The sequence below is a fragment of the Euprymna scolopes genome, chromosome 6 (assembly GCF_053919585.1).
Source record: "Euprymna scolopes isolate OS-2025 chromosome 6, ASM5391958v1, whole genome shotgun sequence".
Lineage (NCBI taxonomy): Eukaryota > Metazoa > Mollusca > Cephalopoda > Sepiida > Sepiolidae > Euprymna > Euprymna scolopes.
The window spans coordinates 112,256,389-112,283,558 of record NC_136487.1 but is presented as its reverse complement, the minus strand read 5'-3'; the positions used below and the strand labels follow the sequence as shown (position 1 = coordinate 112,283,558).

Genomic DNA, 27,170 nt, shown 5'->3' with positions numbered 1-27,170 from the left:
ACGGCAAATTTGCGACCAACAGTGAAACTTTTTTAAAGCATTCAGCATAACATGGTCCCTGGCATGATTGAAAAATGTTTGCAAAAGGTCATTCTTGTCAAATGCCAGATTGTATTTTGAAAGGTTCCAAAACCTCACTGTACATGCAGGATCGTGTTCAGTAGTAGTATGCTTTAAGAACTTTAGGTGAAATGCTATCTGCTTGCATAACCTTCCGGAAAGTTTCAAAATCTGTGTTAATTTACAGGACCTTAATTCCATTGGTTAGAATGCAATACACACGCATTAACAAACCAAATATGGAAGAAGAAACTGACTTTCCTAATCACCACAACTGAGTGGGATTTCTCCATTTTCTGAAATGTTAAAAATGTCTGAATGAGAATTCGTTATTGATTGTAGATCAAGGTGAGATTACAAGGAAACAGCTGTTGATGATAGATGAAAAAAAGGAAAAAAAAGCCAAAGATTTTTTTCAGCTTGAAAAATAGGAATCTTATTCGGATAAGTAAGATTATAAAGATTAAAAAACAGACTGTCACCATTTCCCTAGTTATGGTTGGGACTCCAATGTGATGGATACAAACGTATACTCTGGAGTTAGTTGTGCTGATTATTATATTATCCAGTCTGTCGGCTGTAATATCGTTGGCAAAGCTCTGAAAACTTCACCAGAAGTATAGATAAAATAGTTGCTTTGTTTTCTGATTTCTTTACAATGGAAAAATAAAACTATTGATTCATCAACATTTCATTTTCTTTTTTTCTCAAGACTGATTTGAAGAAAAACGAAACTAGAAAATATATAAATTTTGTTTTCATTTTCTATTACAGAATATTATTTCCATAATTTTTATCATATATATATATATATATATATACACACACACACACACACACAGAATATTCATTGTAACATGGTGAATGAGAGAACAAAAAGCAGTTAGTAAACCCTCCCAACCTTTTCCAAAGAATAGACCGTCCACTGTTTGTCAGATACTACACTTGGATCCTAGCCAAAAGTCTAAATACCTTTTTATCTTCGTCTTTTTTCTAACAAAAACTACATGTTCCAAATGTTTTCTTTTTATAAATACTCAAGAGTTGGAATTTTTTGCTTTTTGGTCTCTTAATGTTCATTGTTCATACTAGAATTTTATTTTCCATGGAAAAAATTGCGTTGGATTAGATATTCATTCAGTCTGCTTTACTTCTGATCACCCATCCCTGCAACGTGAAACTGATCGTTTCAGCAGCACTCATTAGCATGTCAGTTTTATTTGTTGCCTGGAAATAAAATGATAGAGAACAAGTTTTTAATTGTAACAAAATAAAAAAATATTTAAAAATGTTACTGTACATGAGATTCATTTGGCTCAAATTTAAATTCTCTAATACTTGCTCTCTTTTGAAAAATTGGGATGTTAAATTTAAAAACCTATATTCACTTTAAAATATAATTTATTGAATAAGTGCTGCACATTCCATTGAAACATATAATGGCCCACTTAAAAGTAGCCCAGAAAATGTAGTAGAACAGAGAAACATTCTCTTATTGTATAAATCACGTGTAGTGCTATAAAAAATGCTAGAAGTGCTCCCTATTGACATCTATGCATTTCTGGGCACGTTTAGCAACATTTACAAATACTGCCCCTAGATTTTTTCTGGTGATTCTCCTGATAGCGTTGGTAATGTTCTCCCTTAGTTGGTCTAGAATGTGAGGATTATCTGCATAAACTTTTTTTGTTTTAAAGTCTCCCTAAGATAAAAATCACATGATCCGGAGAATGTGGTGGCCATAACCCTTTGCTTATTTGTTCTCTCTTCCGTAAACACGTCATGAACTCGTGTCGGTGATCTGTGAGATGTGTGACCTGTAGCATCATCTTGTTTGAAAAAGAATTGCATTTTGTCTTGTGGTGTCGGTTGGTAAGAGAAAGATTAGATAGATCGGGCTACTTTTAAGTGGGTCATCCTGTATATAGCCGTCAAAAATTGATGTTTGTCAAAAAATTAAGCTATATCAAATCGGATTACTAGTTTACAAATGAGTCCTTTAATTGGATTTACTGTTGCAAATGTCAGAATTTCGTGTGTTGATAAAACCTTGCTTTCTGATGGGGAAAAATTCTTTTCATGCAAAGCAATGACTTGATAAATGTTATTTTAACTTTTTGTTTGAAACCAGTTAAATGTTAGTATGCTGACTTTAAATACAAGCAATGGAGAACACTAAGATCACCCTGATTTCGCAATTGCCCCAGAAAAGAAAAAAAGTCCACAAACTCATTTTAACAAATCATAAATTTAAGTTGCCCGAGATAGCAGAAGAATTGCAGATATCAGACACTGTATTGACCATTTTGCATGAACATTTGTCAATGAGAAAGTTGTTCAAAATGGGTGCTGCATGTGTTTACAGTTGATAAAAACTAATGATGTAACTCTTTACATTGCAAGAAAAAGGAGCTTTTGTATCAATATGTGACAATGGATGAAATATGGATCCAACACTGCAAATCAGCAGCAAGCTGAGTGCACAACAGCAGGTGAAATCTTTCTAAAACAAAGATGCAAACATCAGCAGACAAGGTTTTAGTCTCCATATTTTGTGATGCGCAAGGTATTTGTTTTATCAATCAAGAAAGGAAGAACTTACACAGCCTTATTGGCGTGTTTGAAGCATGATACAAGTGAATAATAAAAAACGTTTTTTTCACTCAAACAATGCACTGTCACAAATTGACTACAATGATGACACAAGTACATTAATTGCTCCTGTAATCTACTGTATTCGCCAAAGACTACTTGCTTTTTGCAAACATGAAAAGAATATTCCAGGTTACGGTTTCGCTCTAATAAAGAAGTGATATTAGAAACTGAAGCGTATTTTGAAGTCTGAGACATCTTTCTACAAAAGACATCAAATTATTAAAGAAATGTTGGAATCGGTACGTCACTCTAGAAGGAGACTGTTCATGAATAAAGTCAAATTTTATTTAAAGTTTATTTTGTTAGTTGGATCCAAGACTTATTGAGTAAGATGAACAAGATTTGAACTATGCAGATCCACGATTTAACAAAATAAATTTTGGAGGCTTATAGATAGACTCCCAAAATTTATTTTTGTTACATCGTTAGTTCTGAATTTATCCAATTCATTAAAAAAAATGTCTACAATACTTTTAACTTGATGAAATATTTTTTTCAAAGTACATTCCTCCATTACGAAAACGATCTACTTGAGCAGCAGATGTTTTCTTTCTTTTCTTACAGAAATCGCTTCAGAAAAGACGTGAGGCCACTTTATTTAACTTGATTTAAGGCGCTAACAAGTACACTAGACCGAGTAAATCGAGCTGGAACAAAGGAAGCAGTGAATAGATCAGACAATTTCGAAGAACACATGCCAAAATTAGTTTTTATAGAAACGACTAACATCAAGTAAAAAGATTTACTTCAAGTGTTGAAAGATGGACACTTTACAAATAAGGTAGAATGAAAGACAAATGAAACGGATCATGCTTAACGTGTGTGTGTGTGTGGGAGGGGGGAGAGAGAGAGAGAGAGAGAGAGAGAGAGAGAGAGAGAGAGAGAGAGAGAGAGAGAGAGAGAGAGAGAGAGAGAGGAAATCGGATAGGAGTCATCTACTCTGACCTCTTTCCAGGGAAGTTGGCAATTTATTCATGATATTACTTAAAATTGCACCAAAGATAAGAATTAAAATGCCTGGAATAAGTTTTCTAATGTTTCACTTTTCTTTTTTTCTTGCTAATCCTGACTTCTATGATTGATGGTTTCGATCTATTAATGACAAGGGTTTAGAAATGGTTTAAAATTATTCTTCCACACGCCAATGCACTTTCCTTCTATATAGTATATATTCACATTATTGCAATTAAGAAAGATTAGTGTCAATCCTTGATACTTGAGGTCCCCCAATATAGCGACAGTTAAGTGTGGTTGGGCTTATTTTTATAGTCGTCCTCATCACATAACAATGAACGAGATCTTCTTGCCTTACATTTTGCTATGTGCCACGTTTTACCCTCGTGTAGAGACTAATTTATACTGTTTTTTATTTTTATTTTTTTATTATGAATAAAAAATTTATATTTCCAGAAAAAGTAATAAAAAATGACTGCTTTCATATCATTTATCGATTAATTTTTTGACTCATTATGTTTTTCGTGTTTGTGTGTGTGTAAAAATGACCTTGTGTGTGTGGAGCAGTTTCTATCAAATTACTCTGCCAATGTTTGATCTGCAGACTTGAAACTTGATATATAGAGGATTCAGACCTGTGGAACAAATTCAATTTGGTCTTTGGCCAGTAAAAGTAGCTGCTAAAAGTTAAAAATTTGAACCTGGCAAGCATAAAGCGCAAATATACATTTGTTTAAATGTGTTTTTAATGTATTTACATTCATTTATTAAATCATATTGTAGCGAATACTGCTAGAGTTAAATGTTTTGGTTTAGATTTTAGCTGACACCCAAGTCTTAATTTTTTTTTTTTAACTTTTGAAATTACTATGTATTGAGTAATAATCAGTAATTAGCTTACGAAATTTGCATAAATGAAAATATATTTAAATGTACTTAAAGCGTATCAAACAGCGTCCTAGTATCAATACCTCCATTTTGTCTCGAAAGACAAAGGATACCCCCTGTAGGGGCAGCTATGTGGGTAATTGTGTGGCAAGGGTTGCACAATCCCAAACCACACCTCTCCTGAATTGGCACTGCTTACTTCTGGTAGCAAGGAGAAGTCCAGGACGACTGGAAACAATGTCAAGATAAGCGGAGAGCACATATAGCACCTGCATGTCCCAAAATGGCTACCCGCCTGGTACTGGCCAGGCTCATCCTTGCTTAACTTCGGTGATCTGATGGGAAATTGTGTGTCAAACGTGATTATGCCATATATATATATATATATATATATATATATATACATATATATATATATATATATATATATATATATATCCTAAAAAGAACAAATCGCATCATATTTTTTTTAAACATCTAAACTGCTATATGACGTTAAAAATCTCTCACTTCACAATACTATACACATTTTGAATGCCAACGACTTTTTTCGTTCTGAAATAGAACAAAGACATCCATTTCACAAGTATATTTTCAAATATTGTATTATATTTTATTTTCAATTTAATCATCCCAAAGAAGTCTTAACGTTGAATATGTAACTTGGTTTGTTCCTTTTTCATCTCTATCTCGTTGGAATATTATTTCCATTATTCTCATCCATGTGGTATTCAAAAGTGGCCACACTTCATGCAGAACTCGACCTTGTCACGTTCGTTCAGCCTTCGTGGGAAGGTAGGTAAATTACAAATTGAATTTTTATCCAACTTTCGAACTACGATAAAAGTGTATCGCTTGTTCCGTTTTCAATTCTTCTAGACCGAGGCAATTTTCATTTTCAATTGAGGAGCTGGAATTCCGAACATTAAAAATAGACTTTTTTTTCTTGTCTAACTTTACCTACGTGGAAAGAGTGGGGACAAATATAGCATTAATGTTATTGATTTAAGTGTTGCTCGTGCAAATGGTGAAATTCATAAAAGCTAAATAGTCTCTGACAAGAAACACGAAATCGCGCATTATATTTTGTACGATGAAAAAGGAATGCTAAATGTTTTAAAAATCTAGCAAAAATCAAATAATAGTAATATTTTCATGAAATTTTCGATATTCGTTATTAAATAAACTTACATAATAAAAGTAGGTTTCCTTAAATATATTAGAGGGATTTTTTTTTTAGGTGTCTTAACCCCCCCCTATATTTCATGTTACGAAGACTAAAAATAAATGTAGGTCGATAAAAATTTCAACATTTTTTAAAGCTGAAATGATCAAATAATTTAAAAAATAGTTATTTTTAAAAAGCTTTAAATGATATTAATTTCAAATATGCGATACGATGTTTAAACAGATTTTTTATGTAACAAGTTTCCAATAAAAAAATATAGTCATATAATAGAATATATGACTCTTGAGATAATAAAAATTGCAAAAGCAAAATCAACTCAAAAAAAATTTGTTTGATTTGATTTAAAATGACAGGATAATAATCAAATTTTGCGCCTCCAAAAAAGTATGGAGGTCTGTAAACAACATTTTTAGGTACATGTATCAACAGAATAGATTAAAATTAATTTTATCGTCTGTGTAGTTCGTTATTAAAAATCTGTTTTGTTTTATAAAAGGTACGTCTTATATTGTTTTTTTATTCATTTTTTTTATTATACATTTTATTTATTCATAAATTTCTGCATAAATGCTCTTCCATAGAAATTGACCCAGACTATAGTAAACATGCGAAATGATGACGTCACTTGTTAATGCATACAATGATGACGTTCTACACAATGGTTTGGAAATGATTACATTTCTTTGTTGTATTATCTTTCGAAAATTGTAAATGGGTAAATACAATTAGGTAGGTATGAAGAAAAAAAATTGATTTCAAAATATATTTTTACATTTATTTACCCGCATCAATGAGAATATTTAACTTATATTTCTGTATTTATCGCTCCTACGTGATGTAGAGAATTTTATTTTACTATTTCGGAATTTTTTAGATGAAAATTGATAATTTATACTATTTAGACTACTGTTCTCATTTTGGATGTTCTTAAACTTCCGACCTTCTTTAGATACATCTTGTTGAGCTTGGGGATCTGTACGGAACTTTTAACAGAACGTTTTAATACCGTAAAGATTTGAGTTCGACAAATGCATCTGAAGAAGGTGCTACAGTGGCCAAAAGCTGTAAAATTAACATCCAAGATGTCTGAACCAAATATTTATTGATTGAAATAAAAAATATTTTTACATTTCTCTATTTCTGTATGCGTTCTAGTTTTTCAATATTTAAGAATGTAAAATGATAGAAAATTGACCTCATCCTGTCGTCTCATCCTTCGGCTAACATTCACATTTGCGGTGACTTCAATGTCCATAATGTGGAATGGCTGACCCACTCAAATAAGACAGATGAAGAAGGGAGGTTCTGTCATGATTTTGCCATTGCCTATGACCTCACTCAGATTGTTCACAAGCCCACCTGTGTGCCCGATACTACCAGTATGCAAGCCTTCTAGACCTTTTTCTTACAACTTCCCCTGAGCTGTGTTCATGTTCTGTTCTGTCTCCCCTGAGTTCCTTTGACCACTCCGTCGTATCAGTTAAGATAAAAGCAAAATACAATAAGTCTTCAGATGTACCTCTCCACCATACTGTATATTGATACTCTATGTCTGACTGACATAGCTTCCGTACATTCATATCTGCATTCCATGTTTAAAAAGGATGTGTCCTCTATAGTATCAGACCTGACCGAATGGTTAATTGTAGGCATAGACCGATTCATACCATCCAAAAAATTCCAACAAAAACCTAACAGCCAGGCATGGTTCTCCCCAGAATATGCTGCTGCCATTGCGCACAGAAATCACTTTTTCCATAGCTACCAACGTAATACATGTACTGAGACTAAAGCTGCTTTCAGGACCGCCAGGAACCACTGTAAAAGAGTAATAAAAAATGCAAGAGAGCTATATGCTCAGTCCGTCAAATCCAAAGTAGCTGAGCAGCGGCTTGGTTCCCACCAGTTTTGGCAAATAGCAAATAGGATCCTGAACAGAAGTGCGTGTTCTATCCCAACCATCATCAATGAACCTGAGGTCATCTCCTCAGCATCAGAAAAGGCCAAACTATTTGCCAAGAACTTTGCAACTAATTCTACCCTCTGCAACGAAGGTCATCAACTCCCCGTATTTCCTCCTACAACAGACAACACACTATTCAACATACAAATATCTTTGTGTGAGGTCGCCAAACTAATCAAGAACCTTGATTCCAGTAAAGCAACTGGCCCAGGCGGCATTCCAATTATAGTGTTGAAGAAGCTTCAACTAGAACTTGCCCCCATACTTACAAAACTGTTTAAGCGTTGCCTTAAGAAGTGCTTTCCAACACCCTGGAAAACCTCATCAGTATGCCCTGTATTTAAGAACTCAGGTGATAAGTCATCTCCCTCTCAGTACAGACCAATAAATCTCTCGTGTCATAAGTTACTGGAATCCATATTAAATAAAGTAGTAAACCACCTCAGCAGAAATAACCTCCTTAGTGACATGCAATATGGTTTACGTTCTGCTAGATCTACAGCTACGTTAATATATAACCCTTTTTTCATTTTTCGAACTAGTGAACGAATCTGGCGTTTTATGGAAACAGTAGCTTAATTTATTTTGAGGGGTCGCAATAGTCTATTATGAAGTAAGTTTACTTTAGAACGAGTGCACTGTGCACTGCTTAAGTGAGATTTTTATTATTCAAGTTTTTTTTTGGGGGGGAGGGGGTCTAAGATTACTCGGAAATTACCCACCTCGCCATTGTGACAAAGTTAGACACAAGGCCAGCTTACAGTGGGAATTAATCCCCCCTCCTCTCGCCTCCCACCCAAATTATAAAGAGGCACTTTGAATGGTTGAAAAAGTTGCTGTGATCTTTATCCGCTGATATTCTTATGTAGGAGCACTTCAAGAGGAGTTAATGCCTAGGAGGATGGTCTCCTGGGACCGAATAAAACACTACTTAACTCTGTGATTATAAGCCGGAGGAGGACCCGTCAGTTTGTGGGAATCTAGCTCCCCCCCCTACCCCCAAAGGGGGCAGTTTGTATGAATGCAAAAATAACTATGATGAGCTTGGTTGGCATTCCCTGGCGAGGGCGCCACGGGTAATCGGATGGGTGAACAGTGTTTTTTGTTATTAAAGGAGCTTTATAAAGTATCCCACCCCCTCACATATTGTTTGAGCAGTCAATTATTTCTTGTCTGAAATAGACATGACCCCCCCCCACCTCCTGTCCCGTGTTGTTGCTGCTGCTGCTGCTTTTAGGCTATCATCGGTTGGCAAAGAAGCCTCGTTAGGTTTTGTTTCTCTCTCCAAACAGTATGGCTGACGGAGAAGGTTCTTCGTCTAATGAGACAGAACCTCGTGGATTTGTAATAATCGAGGACGACAATGATGATGCGACCAGTTTCGGCTTATATACACAGGTACGAGTTTTCAAAGATACCCGTCATCTTGTCGCGCTCTCTCCTGTTTCCTATGGTAGCGTTTTCTTTTTCAGGTGATGTTGTCAAAATGTAGCTTTTATTTTTGTGAAAAAGTTTCTTCCTCTTACTGGTCGAGCTGACATATATATATATATATATATATATATATATATATATATATATATATATATATATAAAATTGTCTTTTGGTTTTGTTTTTAAATGCAACAAAACCACCTTTTGTGCGGTTAAGGCAGGGTCGGGTTTTAATGTATGGAGAGAGAATCAAGCTGACTCTAAAAAGGCGGCACAATGGTGTAGGAACAAAAATACCTGTACTATATAGAGTACCTCAGCCGACGAGCAATGCCCTCGCATCCGAAAGGCAGAGGTAATGCTTGGGATGATGACTGTCTTATTGGAATGGACCAGATACTACACTTTGTTCCTACTCTGATCAAAATTTAGTGTCATTATTTACTTTCACACGAGGACAAAGCGAGACACGCAAGGTCAGTTTTTAATGGGGCGAAAAGTCTATATCCCTAAAATGGGACACTAGGTTTGGTGGAAAAATAAAAATGCAAATTTTGTGTGAGTTAGAAGTAATTTAATTAACTTTAATAAATTTTCGGTTGTTAAAATTTAAAAGCGAAAAAGACATCGAACACCGATTATTAGAATTTACGCATTTATGATAATAATAAACTTGTTAACAACGTAAAATATTTAAAATAATAAATAAAATAACTTTAAAAATTTTTTTTTAATTCCAGTTTCTTAAACCCGGAATTCACTACACCAATTATTATTTTATTATTCGTTATATTCGTTTGTATATTTATAAATTGTGAAATGAATCGTCGCAACAACACTTCGTTAATATAATTGTCATTTATTTTTTAACATTTCGAGATGTGGGTTTCTTTCAACAAGCGGTCATTATTCTATCACGTACATTGAAAGAAGAGTGACATAAACTAATTGAAGTAGATTGTCGACATAACCATGTCTTATTTCAAGAGTTGTCTACGAGTCTGTCGTTGAGGAAGTAAATAAACTTCTCGTCCCAAAACAAAAGTATGTAATTCGACATGGGTTAAATTGACGAAATTGGGTTGCAAATTCATAAAGTTTTTCAACGAAGAAATAATTACTATTTTGAATGTGGTTTTCTAGTTTGATTTTTGTTGTTGCCAATATTAAAATAAATAAAATTTACTTCAATCTTTTTTTTTTTTTTTTAAATGTATTTCTCGTCTTCCCAAATTCACTGACAAAAAAATATCAATAAAAACATAAATAGCCTTTCGTTCTATGAAGGGGAAGTATGACTTCACTTGGCCTATTGGCCAAGATCAAAGTGTAGTATTTGTTCTTCAGATGCGGATGCGGCAGTTGCGACACTTCCATTTCTCGTTCTCTTTCAGTGGAGGAGAAATCCTTCACGACTGAGACAATTTTTATTTTTGTACTTTTCTCCACGTTAAAAAACGACCCTGTCCCGTGGGCGTGGGGAGGCATTGTAAATGGTTATAAACTATTCTTTTTCGTTGTTGTTTTATCTTTTTAAAATCTAAGATGTGTTTAAGAATTGATTAAAAACTATATAATTAAAAAGTTTTAATTTTAAACAAGTTTGATTTAAAAATTAAAACGGTTACTTAAAAAAGCTGCTAATTTCCTTTTGTGTGCGTGTGTGTAAGATTAAATTAAGAACAAATTATAATTTTATTTCAAAAAATGAATGTTCAGTGTGTCATTTTGAGAGATTAAAAATTAAAATTATTTTATATTCAACAAACCTTATATTTTATTACCCTGTATTTATCTGACCCTGTGAGGGCTGTACGAGAGGTTAGAAAAAAATTACTTCAAAATGTAAGCGTGTTTACTTGCTTATTTAAAAAAATAAATAAATAAAAAAGATTTTGGTACTTATGCAGAGATGTTACTGTGTTGAAATAATGTTATTTAGAAAGCCATTCTTAACAAAGTTGGAGCGAGTGTTTTGTAACTATTCTCTACTTTCACCTAACAGTTTAGTAAACGATATCGTAAAACTTCAATTTAACTTGAACATACTATGAAAAAAAATTCTCTGCATAAATACCAAGATTTTTAAACATTCGTTTTAGTTTTCTCGCCACTTGTGCATTTTAACATCCTCGCACAAACTTAGAAAATCCTTCTTAACATGGGAAGGAGGGGGTGTTATCTATTCCCTTACCGCGGCCGAAACTCTCCTAAAATGGAAAAAGTGCTAAAATACACAAATGCCATTTACCTTTATATTCTATCGAAATTTATACTCCTATGTGTACTCTGAAACCCCCTTTTTTTTCTATTTAAAAAAAAATATAACTTGCATTCATCTGCAAAAGATCTAGCTAATTTGCATATTCCTTTAAACATTCATTTTAATTAATTTCCTATTAGTTTTTTCGGGATGCAGATATTCTACATGCTTTATACTTGCGTAATATTTATACGTTTAGTTTACGATTTACTTTTTTCTTTTGACGTTAATGCCTGAGCTATGAAGACATTTGCTGCAAGGCTAAAAATTAAAAACCAATAGCTATTACGTTACGCATGCATATTCGTAATACCGTTGTCCGACCTTCACTAGGTAAATACCATATATATAACGTTTTGGTTTCGATTCTCGGTAGCGCAGGCGCACGAATCTTTTTTATTTATTTTTATTAACTTTTTAAATCAATAGTATATATTGGGTCCAATATAATAAATATGAAATCTGCGTTAATCAAAATATCGTATTTAAGCGCATTTTATGACCGAGCAATGCTGGGGGCTGGCTGGGCAGCCTGCTAGTCAGAAATAAAATAAGGATCAAACATTTTGTGACTTAAAAATTATTTATTGGCAAATAAAATTATAGTGTAGTAGTATATCCCCCAAGTACTATCTCCTGTCGCAACGTGACTAGACAAGTATTTTCCTCCGAATCCAGAGTACCCCACATTTTTAAGGGGCTGAATTTTTCTCAACATTCAAACCAACTTGTTTATAACTTTGACCTCGAAGGCCTATCCCTTTTTTTTATGTATAATGAACAATTGAACATTACTACAAAAAAAAATAAATAAATAAAAATATACATCAGCTATAATTGTCAGTTAAGAGACAAATACTTTATTTTTTACTAAATTTTCATAAAAAAAACAAGAAAATGTATAATACGTTTTCTCCGATTTATAATATCAGTTAATCATCTTTTATATATTAATACGATAGCGTGTATCAGAATTTTTTGGGAATTTTTGACACCCCTAACACGAAACTGCGAATAAAATATTAAAAACAAACTCGTATTTTCTCTTTTAAAAGTGGGTTGTTTATTTTCTTTATGGACTATACTGCCAAAATAAATGATTAAAGTTGTATAAAAAGTAATAGAAATATTATTTTTTAAAAAACAGTAATGAAATCAGTTGATTTTTACGAGTTAAGTATTTTTCAATTTTTAAACTTTAAAAATCTATAAAAATTATTCTATTGATTCAATTTTTACAATATTTTCGGGGTCAATGTGAAATTTTATGCTCTTTCCAATAAACCGTTTTTTTTTTTTTTTTTTTTTTTTTTAATTCACGCCCCCACATTTTGAAATGTCTATAATTAATTTACTCACCAAAGTTTTATATATCACAAATTGAAGATAAAAGATCAATAAATATATTCAAATTTAAAACAAAGTGTTTTTTAGAAATTTACCTGTAAAATCCTAAGTTTAAATATTTTTTTTTCTTTTTTAATGAAACCTTGGTCCTTGCTCCTTTTAATAAAAAAAAAAAAAAAAAAAAAAAAATTAGAGTTTGTATTACATTTTTCGAGTAGTTCGAGCTTGGAAAGACAGGGGGTTGAATTAATTCACGCCCCCCCATTTTCAAATGTCTGTTAAAAAGTAAATATTTGATTTACTCACCAAAGTTTTATATATCACAAATCGAAGATAAAAGATCAATAAATAATATATTCAAATTAAAAACAGTGTTTTTTTTTCTTTTTTTTTTTATAGAAATTTACCTGTAAAGTTCCAAAGTTTAAAACTTTTTTTTAAATGAAACCTTGGCCCTTGCTCCTTTAATTGAAAAAAAATTAGGGTTTGAATTACATTTTTCAAGAGCTTGGAAAGGTAGGGGGCGAATTATTCAATATATTTCACGCATTCGTAAGGTTAGTTTCTGACACGCCTACGATAGCGTGTGTTATTTTGTGTGTCACGCTTATATCTATTTTTCTTCCGTGTGCCTGTCGGCTAATTATGATTTTCTATTTCTTGTAATAAATGATTGGTACTCTACAGTTTATCGCCGAAAATGGAGACGCCGTTTTTTTTGGGGGGGGGGCACCTGTCGTTAAAATCAGGAAGAAATCAATATTTTAAACTATGACCGGCGAAAGTACCGGTAGTAGAAGTACCAGTAATTTTACCAAGAATTCTACATAAGTTTTGGTTTCAGTTTCGATTCAAGATGATGCAATGCACCCAAGTGATATGTATACATCTTTTTATTTTTGAAATCACAACTTTATATGATATATAAGAAGCGATAGAAAATTGGCTAGCAAGCTTAGATAAATATTTTTGGAGTTTTAACAAGAGCTACAATAAGACCAGGGCGTCTCCATTTACGCTGAACATCCACAGAATGCCAACATCAAACATGAAAGAATCCGCTGTGGAATTTCCACATGACCCGCTAGAATTAATTCTTTAAGAAGTCCATTTTGTTTCAATGAAATAAGACTGGTTCATTAGAAGAATGTTAATATTATTTGCATTCTCTGCGTTCTTCATTAGATTTAATTCTAGTTCATTAATGGCTAATTAGGAAACACGTTTCTATAGGTTTGCATTTTTTTTTTCTCCAAAATATGAATAAAAATGAAAAGAACAGTCAACCGACTGAATTAAATATGAACACGATAAAAGTAATAAATCATTTTGACAATTTTCTTTACATATTCTTCAAACTTGTTTGTTTATATTAAAATCTTCTCATGTAAAAATTAGGTGATGATTTTATTTAAATTGACTTCACGAAAGAAGGTGCAAAAATGCAAAACAATAAAATTGTGTGATCCCTTCATACTCGACATAGGGGTAAACCATGGGACACTTTTTACACTGTATTTTCAACACCTGGCCAAACCAGAATAGTGTTCTGGTTTGCTCAGGTGTTGGAGCATGTGCTCCGTTCTGGGCTATTTTTGTTCCCGGCCAGGGTACCCCCCACCCATAAGGGAAGCTAGTTTGCCCTATCTACTGGTCTGGTGCCATATTTTGTTTCAGTGGGATGCAAACGTGGCTTACTTTTTTTTTTTAACTATCAAATCAGTTACTTGTAATGAAAAATGCAGCAGCCTCAACCTCAAGTATTAATTAAAACGTGTTTTCAAAATAATATTTACAAAATAATTTTCTTACAAGATTAAATCCCTCATTTCTTAAACAAGTCAGCCATTATGACTTCAGTGACCTTTCGAAATTTGAAAGGAAGTTGGAAGCATTTAAACTTTCGGATAGAAAGTCATTTCTGTCTGTAGAATACTTAGCAAATCTTCATTTATTAAAAGATTGAAAATTTGGGAACAGATTTACACCAACTCATTGTATAAAACAGATTTTTTTAAAAATAGCAAAATTAGTTCTAGTTTTATGACAATTTAGTTTAATAAATTAATTTAATGGCTATTAGTGTTTAAATTATTATTTTTTTAAATTTATTTTTAAACAGTGGTGCGTGTTGGAAGTACTTAATGACTAAATGCTATCATAATAATTAAATTTAACTTTCAACTCTTATTTAAAAAATAAGGAACGTCGGATAGATAGCGTTAAACTATCCCACAAGTAGTTATACACTTTAAATATAAAAGTGAAGAGAGTTTTTTTTTGTTGTTTTTTTTATGTCTTACATAGTAAGCCTTAGTCATGTTTAAATACAAATTCTCACTCGCCGAGGCAAACTGTAATAATATTGGTGCAGCTCAGTATTATATGTGCGTATATTTCCATATACTTCCACGCTAGTATTACTTATTAAACCAGTTTGTTTACCTGAGATTAAAATAAATACACGCCCGCCTTGCTGACAATAATAACATTTACTGAGCTTTATTTATTAATAGAAAGATAAAATGTCATCATTTTCCCCCACGCTGTCAACGGGAAAATAAAAATGAGATTTTATTTTCTTGCTATTTACAAGTCAACATCGTGGATTATTTTAAAGAAAATATTTTAGATTTTACTGAGGGGAGTCGGCGAAATCATTATTGATAACTCGATTTATGGTCACATACTGTATAGGATAGAACAGGTAACCATTTTTTTTTTTTTTCAGTAAATCCTTAGATACCTCTTACGCGAGGCAGATTTACCCTCCCTATATGTGACACGATGTAAGTGTAATCATAACGTTTGTAACATTTAAAAGAAGTGTCAAATAAACTAGTAATAATTAAAAAAAATAAAAAATAAAAATTTTACAACGTACGAAAATGCGTGACCAAAATCATGTTTACATCATCGACGCCTTAAAACAACGTTCCTATGTAGTGATTATTTTGAAAACGTAAACTCACCTGTTTAAAAAAAAAATGTAGCAAAAATCAACTAATGGTCAGATTTTCATGAAATTTTCGAATGTATTCAATTTTAAATTATATTTTGAAAGCAGTTTTCGTTAAATGTGTGAGGGGAATTTTTTTTAGGTGTTTTACCCCCCCCCCTCCCATATTTCATGTTACGAATACTAAACAAAATAAATTTATGTCCATAAAAATTGCAACATTTTATAAAGCTGAAAAGTTTAATTAAAAAAAATAATTAATGGTCTGACAAAGCCACTGGAGCAACAAAACTGAAGTTGGCCTGCAAGACATTATACAAATGTAGGCAAATTTTGGCATATTTTATTGGTTTGAAAATATAGATCCTTTTTTCTTTTTTTTTTTTTTTTTTTTATATACTAATTGTCATAAAATGTTAATCATAGAATAGTATTATAATCTTTAAAAAGCCTGCAATTTTTATGTAGTTTCATTCCATAGAACCAAAGATATAAACATTTCATTCAATCAGACTACCAGTATAGATATATCCATATAAAATTGCTAAAAAAGTGGTATATCTATATAAGTTCCAAATCTCAGCGACTGTTGATCAGAATTTAACAAATAAAGACTCGTCGGAAAGGTAATGACCTGAATTGTCTACATTTGCCCTTAAGGTTGTACATTAAAAGGATCATCCATTATCCAGAGCCCATTTTTGGCACTTTTTTACAGCCATAAAATTGTTCAATCATAGCCATTTGTTTTCTTAGTTTCGCATATGAATTCCAAAATATCTGATATTTCCCCAAAACCTCTGGCTTTGATGGAGGGAAGACTAAAACTTTCTGCTATGGTTTCAAATGATCTGAAATAACAGCAAGCGGGGAGACTTGATTCCAAATATTTTCATGTTATATCTCCTCTCTTTGGTTTTCATACATAAATTGAAATTCACAATGTATAAGGATTATTTGATACTGGAGATATTCATAATCGTATTCTATTCCAATGAATCCACTGTGAAAAATTTCCCCCACTCTGTATCTGTGCCTAAATCAAAACGCGGATTCCATGAACAAGGCTTTCTTAGAATTGCACGCCTGCGGAACTCTGTTCCGTCTGCCTGCTTCCCTCCGGACTACAACTTGGATGTCTTCAAGTCCAATGTTAACAAATTCCTAATGAACCGCCCTCTTAATTAAACACTTCATCAAATCTCCACACTAACGTAATGTACTTGCAATAACCCTTATCCCTGAGTGGCTTCCGGGCCTTGATAAGTGGTGATCACTGTAAAAAATATATATATATATATATATATATATATATATATATATATATAAACTCAATTATTTATTTTACTTACCTTGAAGTTGTAAATAAAAATGGACATGAGTTAATATTATATTAAAAAAATCAACATTATTTTTTTCCTCAATAATATATACTATAATTAGTTAAATTTAAAAAAAAAAGAAAATTCTAAAAATTAATTTTCAAAAGATTTAAATTGAATAAAATTCCAATATTCCTCAATATGAAGTTTTTAACCATAGATTTTTGAGTAAGGTTTTATTAATTAAAAAAAAAAATTATTTTTATATAATATAAAAATAACTATTGGTAGGCACCGCCAAAATCTTTTTTTTGGGGGGGGGGGGCAGGTAAGTACTTTTTGACGGACCGTCTTTTTAAAAATCTACCAAAAATCAGGTAATTATCCAATCAATACGAAATTTTCAGAGATTATTAAGAGAAGAATGAACTTTATAACAGTGTACTTATTTTTCATAAATGATGTTTATATATATATATATATATATATTTTTATTACAACCCACACTTGTTTTGAGGGGGTTCCAAATATGCTTAAAATAATCATCTGAAACTGAACAAAAAACATTATCTTGTTGTAAGGGACAGGATTATAGATTTAAAAAAAAAAAAAAAAAAAAACTTGTTTGCATACCTTATTTATACGTCTGAATATCAGAAATTCGATTGTGTTTAATTATTCCGCTTTTGAGTTTTGAAGTATGAAATTCAGTGACTATGTTAAGTAAAATAATTAAAGTTAAGCAAAAGAAAAAAAATTTTTTTTAAATATTTATACGAAAAAGCCATTTTAAAATCTTTGATAAATAAATTAACAATATTTTTTTAGCGAGCCGAATAATGCATGACCATTAGTAAACAAGGAATGCTTTGAAGAATCGATACAAAAAAGAAATTGATAAATATTGTGCCCTTTGTGTTAGAAAATATCATTTTTTCGATCCCGTTTGAAAACGTTTGCCGCTTTTCAACTACGATGGACCAAACGCGCTGAAATAATTTTTTTTATTCTGCTTTAAATTGGCCCCCCCCCCCATTTTGGGGGAGCCTGACCCCTCACACACATACACATTAAAAACCAAACTCATACAAATGGTCACCCATCTGGTACTGGCCAGCCTCAGCGTTAATAATACATTGAAATTTTCGTCACTAAAAAATAATTTTTTTTTTTTTGGCCTGTTTGGTCTTCGGTAGTTTGCTTTTTATCAAGTACAAATGTAAACATTGTCTCAAATTGACGCGAAGTAACTGGTTGCCTATATGAATAAGTGAAATTATTTGAAATCCAGGTATATTATAATATTTTTGCATATTCTCATAGAAAATCACCCTAAATCTTAGGCAAGAAATAAACAAATTAATTCTTTCAAAAATCTTCTTTTTTTTTTTTTTAACTATTTATATACGTATTTTTGTGCAAGACAAAAAATGTCAGTTGTTAACTTTTGGTAAAATTTAACATTTCACATTTAATTAAAAATAGTAGAAAAAGTTTTACATTATTTTGCTTTCTATATGATAAAATTCAGGGTTTTATCTTTCTGGAAAAAGAAGTTACTCAGAAATAATGGATTTTAAGAAATGTAATTTCGTTTTAAAAAACAACTTGATTTTTCGGCCATTTTTGGCGGTGTCTAACTATTGGCAATTATAAAATAGCAAATTCAGTTACAACTTGAAATTATTTTAATTGTTAAATGTTTATTTCTAGGCAGGGGTGTGTGCAACTTAATTTTAGCGCCATTCAAAAAAAAAAATGTACGGAGGTCTCTAATTAATGAAATTAACATAAACAGTAGCAATAAATGCTGCTTTTCTGATTCCATTAAAAGGACTAGCGACATCCGCAAATAGTAAGCACAAGATGTTGACGATTTCGCACAATTTGAATATCCCTACAGATCCCCTTCTATTTTTTTCCCCCCAGAAAAAGCATCCCAATTACATATATCAATCGAAAACAAAACGTTTTTTATTCATATAAAATGGCGTATCAATGAGAAAAAAAATATCTAAAATATATTGATATTTAAAAATAAATAAATAAAAATGGCGACTATTTTGAAAATGCAAACAAAATGTTTACTTGTTCTATCTTACGCTATGTTGGCAAGAAGTGAAGATCATTTCACGTTAAATTTCTATGAACCCCATTTGAAAGTCTAAAATATTTAATTATTTAAAAAATTCCAGATTGTGATGTGCAATGTGTACCAAAAAAGAAAAAAAAAACGGAAGGCAAAGGGTAAACTAAACACTGATTTAAATACTTATATGTGTAGTGATAGCGAAGCAGCTTTAATTGAAATATTTCACTAAATAAGGTAACCATATACGTTTGTTTACATTTCTGTTTATCTAAGTTAGATAATTTGTTATTTTGTCTGGTTAGTTCATTAGTTGAGCGTTGTTAACATCTACTTCACAGAATTCCGGGATTCCCACAGGAAATATCATTTTACATAATGATCAGAAGTGGAGAAGTCAGCTGCTCAAATTTAAATAATTTTTTTCACATTCATTATTTTTATTTTCATTGTTAAATTATTTTTATTGCAATCGTAAATATATCCGATTCCTTAGCTTACAGAAAAATCTACATTTATTTATTTATTCATGCAAACTATTTTCATTGTTTCAGAAATGTTTATTTTTCTCTTAGTTTTTCATGCAATAGGTTCTTCTTGATCACATCATTGAATTCATAAGAAGTCCGGGAGGGTAGGGGAGTAATCATTGTAATATGATTTCTTTTTTCATTTAATATGTACAAATTTGTTTTTGTTAATTGCTGTAATTCAAGTTACACTAAATAATACATACATCCCACAAAGACATGTATTCTTAGTGCCAAATTGTTGACACTCATTCATGAGTTTATAAACCAAGAAAAAACTGCATTCTTTCACGTGGAACACTTTTCGGTTGTCTACAATAGTCTCTTAACCTAATTACTTGGTTAATTTTAGTTTTTGTTTATTTAAACAATTGAACTGATTCTTTTTTTTGTATAGGGGTACTAATCAGTATGTGCATGTATAGTATATGTTAGGTATGTTTATACGTATATAATATTCTATCTTTAATTAGTCGATCATTATGAATTTTCGGACAGAGCTGCTGGGCATAGAGGTCGGTAATGTGGTTTATGTTTAATTAGTCTTATACAAAAAGAGCAAAGAGCGATCAGTAAGGGTCCTTCATGAAAATTCAGATACCTTTAATTTTTTGTGAAATTTTAACAATGACATCAATAAATATTTCCTAAATTTTGATATCTTTGTGATATTTCCTTAAAATATCAAAATTTAGGAAATAATATCGACACAACCTTGTAAAATTTCTGTTGGTAAATCAAATTTTTAAGCATTAAAATGAAGTGAAACAAATGTTTTGAAAATATTTAAAGAAAATAAATTTTATTTTACTGACTTATTAAATTTAATATTTTATTGTTTATAAATTACTATAAAAAGAAAAAAAAAACTTTAACATTTAAAACACTTTGTGAATGGCACCCTACAACCTAAATTCAGAAGTCCTCACTTACGGTTTTTTTTTTTTTTAATTTTTTTTTTTTACTTTCAAACTCATTTCAGATGTTCTAAATCTCTCTTAAGGAATGGTAAATTAAGACGACTTAAGTTGCCATTTTTGCAAAAAAAAAAAAAAAAAATTTTAACAAGTGCGTTCTTTGAAGAAATAACCTTGGGATTAAAAAGAGGAAGTTGACAGTTATGCAAAAGCTCTTGTGAAATCCTTAAAAATGAAAATGTTAATAGTTCAGTCTGAGTTTATTCTTGAAAAATCTGCTATAATTTTACCCTTCTAACGTCAAGTTTGATCTTTTTTTTTTCTTTTTTTTTTTTTTTAAAGCAATCTAACCCAAGTCTTGCCAATTTAATAAGAATTGAATATTATCGTTACTTTTTAATCCATGTGATAGATCTTTTTAATCAGACGAAATCTGAATTATCCAATACTTGTATTGCAGGCTCCGATTTTGGTGATTAGTCTTACGATTATTGAAACACAAGACTATGTAGCAATGGCAGACAATAACAAACACAGTGTAAAAATAAAGGGAAACGTTTATTCAATAAAAGTACAACAATTGAATGGAAATCAAAAGTCTATTTGGGATTGAAATCACTGATTGTTACATCTATGCCAACCACATTATAATCAATTATTTCAGTCCTACACCAAGAAGTGAACAAGTACTTGTTTATTATCATAGTTGTACGCCAGTTTAATGGTTTCCCTGGACCTTATTGTGCTTGCAGAGATGTTGGCAGTTTTGAGCTTAATCACCGAAACGTTGGTGAAACCAACACTCGTCTGTTGGTTTGTCATCCTCAACTAAAGATAAAGGGCTCTGTTGCCTTTACTGTAAAGGAGGTCTCACATCTCCTATTGCGAGACCTTGATTGTGTAGAGTGATCTTAGTTTAATCCCAGACTGGTAATACTTGTCAAAGGTTTATCATTTACAGACTATTAGCAAAATAAATATGCATGCAAAACAGATCTACAAATCATTCATATAAAACCAACCATTTACAGCATCAAGTAAGACATAAAGCATAAAACCTTTTACCAAAATGACTCGATTCAATATCAAATAAGCCCAAAAATCATTGATATGCCATAAAATAAAACTGTCTTTTTTCAGCATATACTGGCAAATAAGTTTAACTATCTCAGCTGAACTTTTAAGTGTAAATATATTAATAACAAAAAGCTAAATTATTTGAGCCCTGAGTATTTTTTTGCATATTAGACGCATCCATAACTCACTGGGTCATAACCACTACCATTATTTTTTTTATTTTTTTCATTCAAAAATTCATTAACTGTGATGCATCTGTTAAGAAATTCTTCTTGCATAACTAAAAATTATTACTTTTTATGGATATTATGAAGTAAAAAGCTCTATTTTTCTAATTTACATAAGTGTCTATGGTGTGTACAAACACAAAGTAAATTAACTGAAAAAATTAAATCTTTGTTCATGTATTTTAAAAACTAGTAGTGTTGGAATCAACAGAAATACATAGATGAGAGATGGGTGACTTGTTCAGTTACTTACAAATTATTACTAATGATTAATTAAAACAATTAAAATGGAATTCTTTTTCAAATAATGCATATATTTTGTGTCATTAAAGTATCGGAAAAAAGCTTGGAGGATGGAGAGATTGCAAACGTTGATGGACTTTAGTAAAATAGATTATTTGGAATAATATGCTTTTGAGTTTCAATGTAGATATAGCTTGCTGTTAGGTAATTGTTGATAGTTTACTCTTTGAGTCACTTGTGACCATTTTGTATGAAAGGTGGGTTTCGTTGGATAGTTTGAAGTTGGATATCAGTTGTAGTTTAAACTTTAGTGAAGAATCATGTAATGTAACAACCAAAGAATTAGAGTTACCCCCCCCTCCCCTGGTGTTGATCTAGTTGTAAGAAACTCCTAGTTAAGACTATATATATAGTCATTAAAATAACTAAAGAAAATATAATTTGGATTAATCTGATTACTGAATCGTTATTTTTCACAATGTTTTTGCATATTATAACCTGATATTCTTTGGAATCCTTAGATCAAACTCGGGAACCTATATATATTTACACTTTATCATCCTTAAAATAATAACTAAGAATAACATAAAAATAAGATTTCTACTCGGTCATGACTGACGGAATGAGAACAATCTACACTCCTATATGAAATTAAGGGTTCAGTCCTAAATATTTTTCAAAACTTGCTCTTCAATCTTCAGAAAAAAATGTTCAATTGTGCTATGTGAGTTTAACGAAAAATAATCTCAGCTTGAAATCGTATAAAAACGTTTAGTCTGATCAAATATGAAACAGTAGGAACCGTTTTACATAAAACTAAAATTATTTTGTTTAATCTTAGTTTTAAAAAATTTTTTTTTGAATCATTCAATATTAAGATCGTGTTTCGAAGAATTAAAAAAATATTTAGAAAGGAGTTGGAAGGAATGTAATATGTTTGTTGCATGTTTATTTCCCTATTAAATATTTTGTTTATTATGTTAAAGTTTTCAATTTAAAGGCAAATAATAAAGATTTTAAACTTTTAAGAAAAACATACAAATTTATTTTCTTATTAGTTTTTCATAATTCCTCATTATCTTCTGAATGTTTATATAACAGAATTTAAAGGTTCCCAGACATTTTTTATTCCTAAAATTTGAATAAAACTTTGTTTCATGAGAACCTTTTTTAAAGTGTTAACTAAATTCCATGCAATTTTTTAATTTTTTTTTATTTAAAAAAAGAAACATAAAACAACTAATTTCTTTTTTTTTTTTTTTTTTTTTTTTTTTTTTTCTAACAAAAATGTCAGAATCCTTGTGTAATTCTATGCAGTGATGACAGATGGTTAATGTTTTTGTCATCTGGGTCAGGATTTTAGCAAATTGCATCTGTAATATCTGGACTAGTTTATTTTTTATTTATTTATTTTTTTTTTTTTTACTTCAATGTATATTTCTGCCAGATAGTGTGCACACACATGAGCATAAACTCCTTCAGCCTTTGTATATGACTGAAATATAAAACAACGGTAGCTTTTGAATATAGAACAAATAAAAATTTGTATTTTTTAATACATTTATATATAAAGTTCTAATTCTTGTCTGTCTGTTCAAACACCTAAAGTTTTAAAGATATATCCCTTATAACCGTATATATTCTGAAACTGCATTAGCCAAAGTAGAGCTCTCTCAAAAAAGCTGCCCCGAACCTGAAGCAAGCTGTCATCAATGTATGTACAGTAATTTATTTCTAGTAATCAGTTTATCCTTGGTGTTGCAAACAATATGGTTGGTGTCTTTCTCAACTGCACCATATAATTCCTGGCATTGCAATTAGGTGAGTTTGAGGGTGGCTATTGGAACGAAAGTCGTGGAAGTTCTCAAACAGCCATTTGTTTTTTTTTAGGTATGACATGGCTGTGTCCTATTGCCACATCTATGTATAACCTTCCATCCTTTCAATCCCATGCTTGAAAATGTTCTAAGTTGGACAAAATTGCATAGTTTTATGTGACTTCAGCACTTAATCTTAGGTAAAGAATCATCCAAAAAGAAAATGAAACTCCTGAGTCAAAAACAAACAAAATAAACTGATTCTACTTCCGGAAATCAACTTTTCACTCTATTGAGTGATGATCTCTTCTGCACTCTAAACCCCCTTTCTCACAAAAGAAATCTTGCTAATCTTTCTGTCTTTCCATTAAAAAAATGTTCAACTGAGTTTCAATTTTGGATTTCTTATTGTAAAACTTCTACAGTAAGAACTCCTCTTTTTACTATCAGCCATTACAAAAAAACTTTCTTTTGTGCCTCGCATCAAATGGAATTTCCATGAACAAAGTTTCTTTCCAAGAACTTGTCATAAGGTTGTTTCCTTGAAAGTTACAGCATGGTTATCTTTTAAGATCTAATGTTAATATTTATTTGTTTGCATAAGTAATGAAGTTTTATTCGTTCAGTTTATCATATTCAATCCTTTCATAATATTATTCAACTGACAACCAATCCATCTCATTAACTCTGATCTTCTATTGCACTTTAGCCTTGATAGGTGCTGACTCACTAGTGAAACAAAAAGACTCTGAATCTGACTCTCTACCTCTGCTTGCAAGGTTAAAGTTTATTCTGGGATTTAATGTTAAAAATAAAGTAATATATCCCCAGTTGCAAAGCATTTACATATGTTCATGTATGTAAATGTTTGTACGATGATCTGTGATGATGCAGTCTTATGTAATATGATAGTGTGATATCAAATAACGCTGGTATATCTTTGTGTTTTTGCAATATTTTTTACTTTGAAGTTGTTTGGAGCAACTAAATTTTTGTCACCCTCTTGTTAAAATAATGGAATTTGGAAACAAAACTTCTCTCTCTCGACTATTGTTGGTTCCTTTAATTTTCTGCATTTGATACAAATTTTATATTTCATGACACTAAATAAAAATATACAATCTGTGCAATTCATCCATTTTATTTGTAGCTCTAAATTAAAATAAATAAATAATTACTCTGAAACAAATGACTATTATCCATCATTATCGTGTGTGTGCTCATGAATTTCATCATATAGGGGTATCATCTAATCTTTTATCTCTATATTATGAAATTAGGTAATGAACGGACCATTATGAATTTTAGAATATATGGGCACATTTATTTTTTAAAGGTGCATACAAAGTATTTTTTCATGAACCGATCATTATGAAACTTGCAACCACCCTAAAAAAAAACTTTACATAAGCTAAATATAAAAGAATTGGTCTACATCAACTTTTCATTTATATTAAGTAATAGTTAAAAACGAAAAAGATTGATGCATATACATGAACATCAATATGTTTGATATAATCCTAATCTATTGAACTTATGAATTATGCAATTTATATTCTAGGCAACCTGAAACGTAACGTGGGCACATTATTTATATATTTATTTTAATTATAGCATTCCCTAAAGGAAAAAAAAAAACATTAAAATTTTAAATTAATGCTATATTTATTGCTTATACTCAATTTGAGACAAATATTTTACTAAACGTTAGTTAAGATATTTTTTCCCTTTAGGCTTTTTCCTCTGTACTTTAATAACACAATATAACATGTTACTATTTTAGTTCTGAGATTGAGTTATATCTGAAAATAATTTTGTTTTAATTTTTCTAATTAGCTGCGATTTATAATTAATTGAACAATTCACCCATCTTTCTCTTAATCTATTTATGCATTCTCTTCCCCCTTCTCTCATTTAGAGAAAGAGTGACTCTTTATTCAACATCATTACATAATTTGTATACCTGTCTGTATGAACCACAAAAACTTATGTAAAACTCTTTACTCCAATGTGAGAATTATGCTTCGATAGAATAATTATGTTCGTGCAAAAATGTCATTTTTTGACTTTCAACTAATATATTATTTTATATATGCATTATTTTTGCACCAACCTAATATAATAAGGATTAATATAGAAATAAAGATTAGTTTTTAGTTATGTAAGGATATTGTCACAGTTTATGAATTTTCAAATGAAATCGAAGAAGAATAATGGATATGAGAGATTAATCTATGTAATTGGTTATGGCGAGTTCAAATCACATTAGATCTAGTGTGCTTATTTGAACATTCAGATTTTGAGGAAAACATATGACCCCCCCTCCCTCCCTCCTAGCAATGGATAAAATAGCAACTTGTTTCAAGACTTTTTTTCCCCCCAAGCTGAACTTGGCACAAGGAGGCAACAGGCATAGTGTACAAGTGAGAACTGCACTTGTATCATCGCTAGACTAAATAACCCGTTGTGCAAGCTGTTTTGTAGAGTTCAAAGAATATTTTTAAATTTACTAGAGTCTAAGCTGTGCTGGGTGAAAGATTATAGCTATAATGTTAAAAATTATATACAATTTAAACTTATGTATTTTCCATAAATCATTTATCAATTTTTTACATAACTTATTAAAAATAAATGCACCTTTTCTCCGTTTCATCCCGTCTTAGTTAGTAATCTAAATGCTTGCATGATATCTGAAATTTTAAATGGTTTGGTGTTAATGTAAGAATTTCATAATATTTCTGTGTGTGTGTCTCAACCTAATATATAAAGTAAAGTAAACTTTCTCAGTTTTCTTCATAAAAAATTAATATTTGATTCAGTCGTAAGTTCTTTGTGTGGATTGTTACAGCAATGTTAAGAAAAATGAACTGTAATTTGAGGTCATTTCTCTCAGAAAATACCTTGAACAGGTCGAGATTATTACTATACAAATGCCATCCTAAAAATAAAAAGCCGTAATTTTGTATTCATCAATATAGTTATTTCCGTTTATTTGGAGAAAATGGTATAGTTTTAAAAAACAAAGTAATTGTAAGTAAAAACATTACCAAACAATGAATGAATGAAGAGGATTGGAAATCTCCACATGCCACCAACTCAGAACAACTGCCAACTTGGAAAACAGCATCCCACCCCCCGGAAATATCATTCATAGAACTAAAGAACATAGAGAGAAGTAAGTGTTACAAGCCTGCTAAAAGGGAAAACCAAGGTGTACTTTGTACTCTTCATTTTTT

At 31.0% G+C, this 27,170-nt stretch overlaps 1 protein-coding gene across 15 annotated transcripts in view; it reads left to right on the top strand.

The window, feature by feature from the left end:
* LOC145277872 (uncharacterized) overlaps positions 1-27,170 on the top strand; it is a 623,323-nt gene that overhangs the window by 260,361 nt on the left and 335,792 nt on the right. Inside the window, exon 1 of one of the 15 annotated variants that reach the window (XM_080129849.1) lies at positions 8,949-9,107. The exons of 13 other annotated variants lie outside the window; for them this stretch is intronic. In XM_080129849.1, coding sequence (XP_079985975.1) covers positions 9,003-9,107 — 105 coding nt within the window. In that variant the 5' untranslated portion in view covers positions 8,949-9,002. Of the gene's footprint in view, positions 1-8,948; positions 9,108-27,170 lie in introns of those variants that run through there. One more of the 15 variants, XM_080129854.1, reaches the window with a different exon arrangement.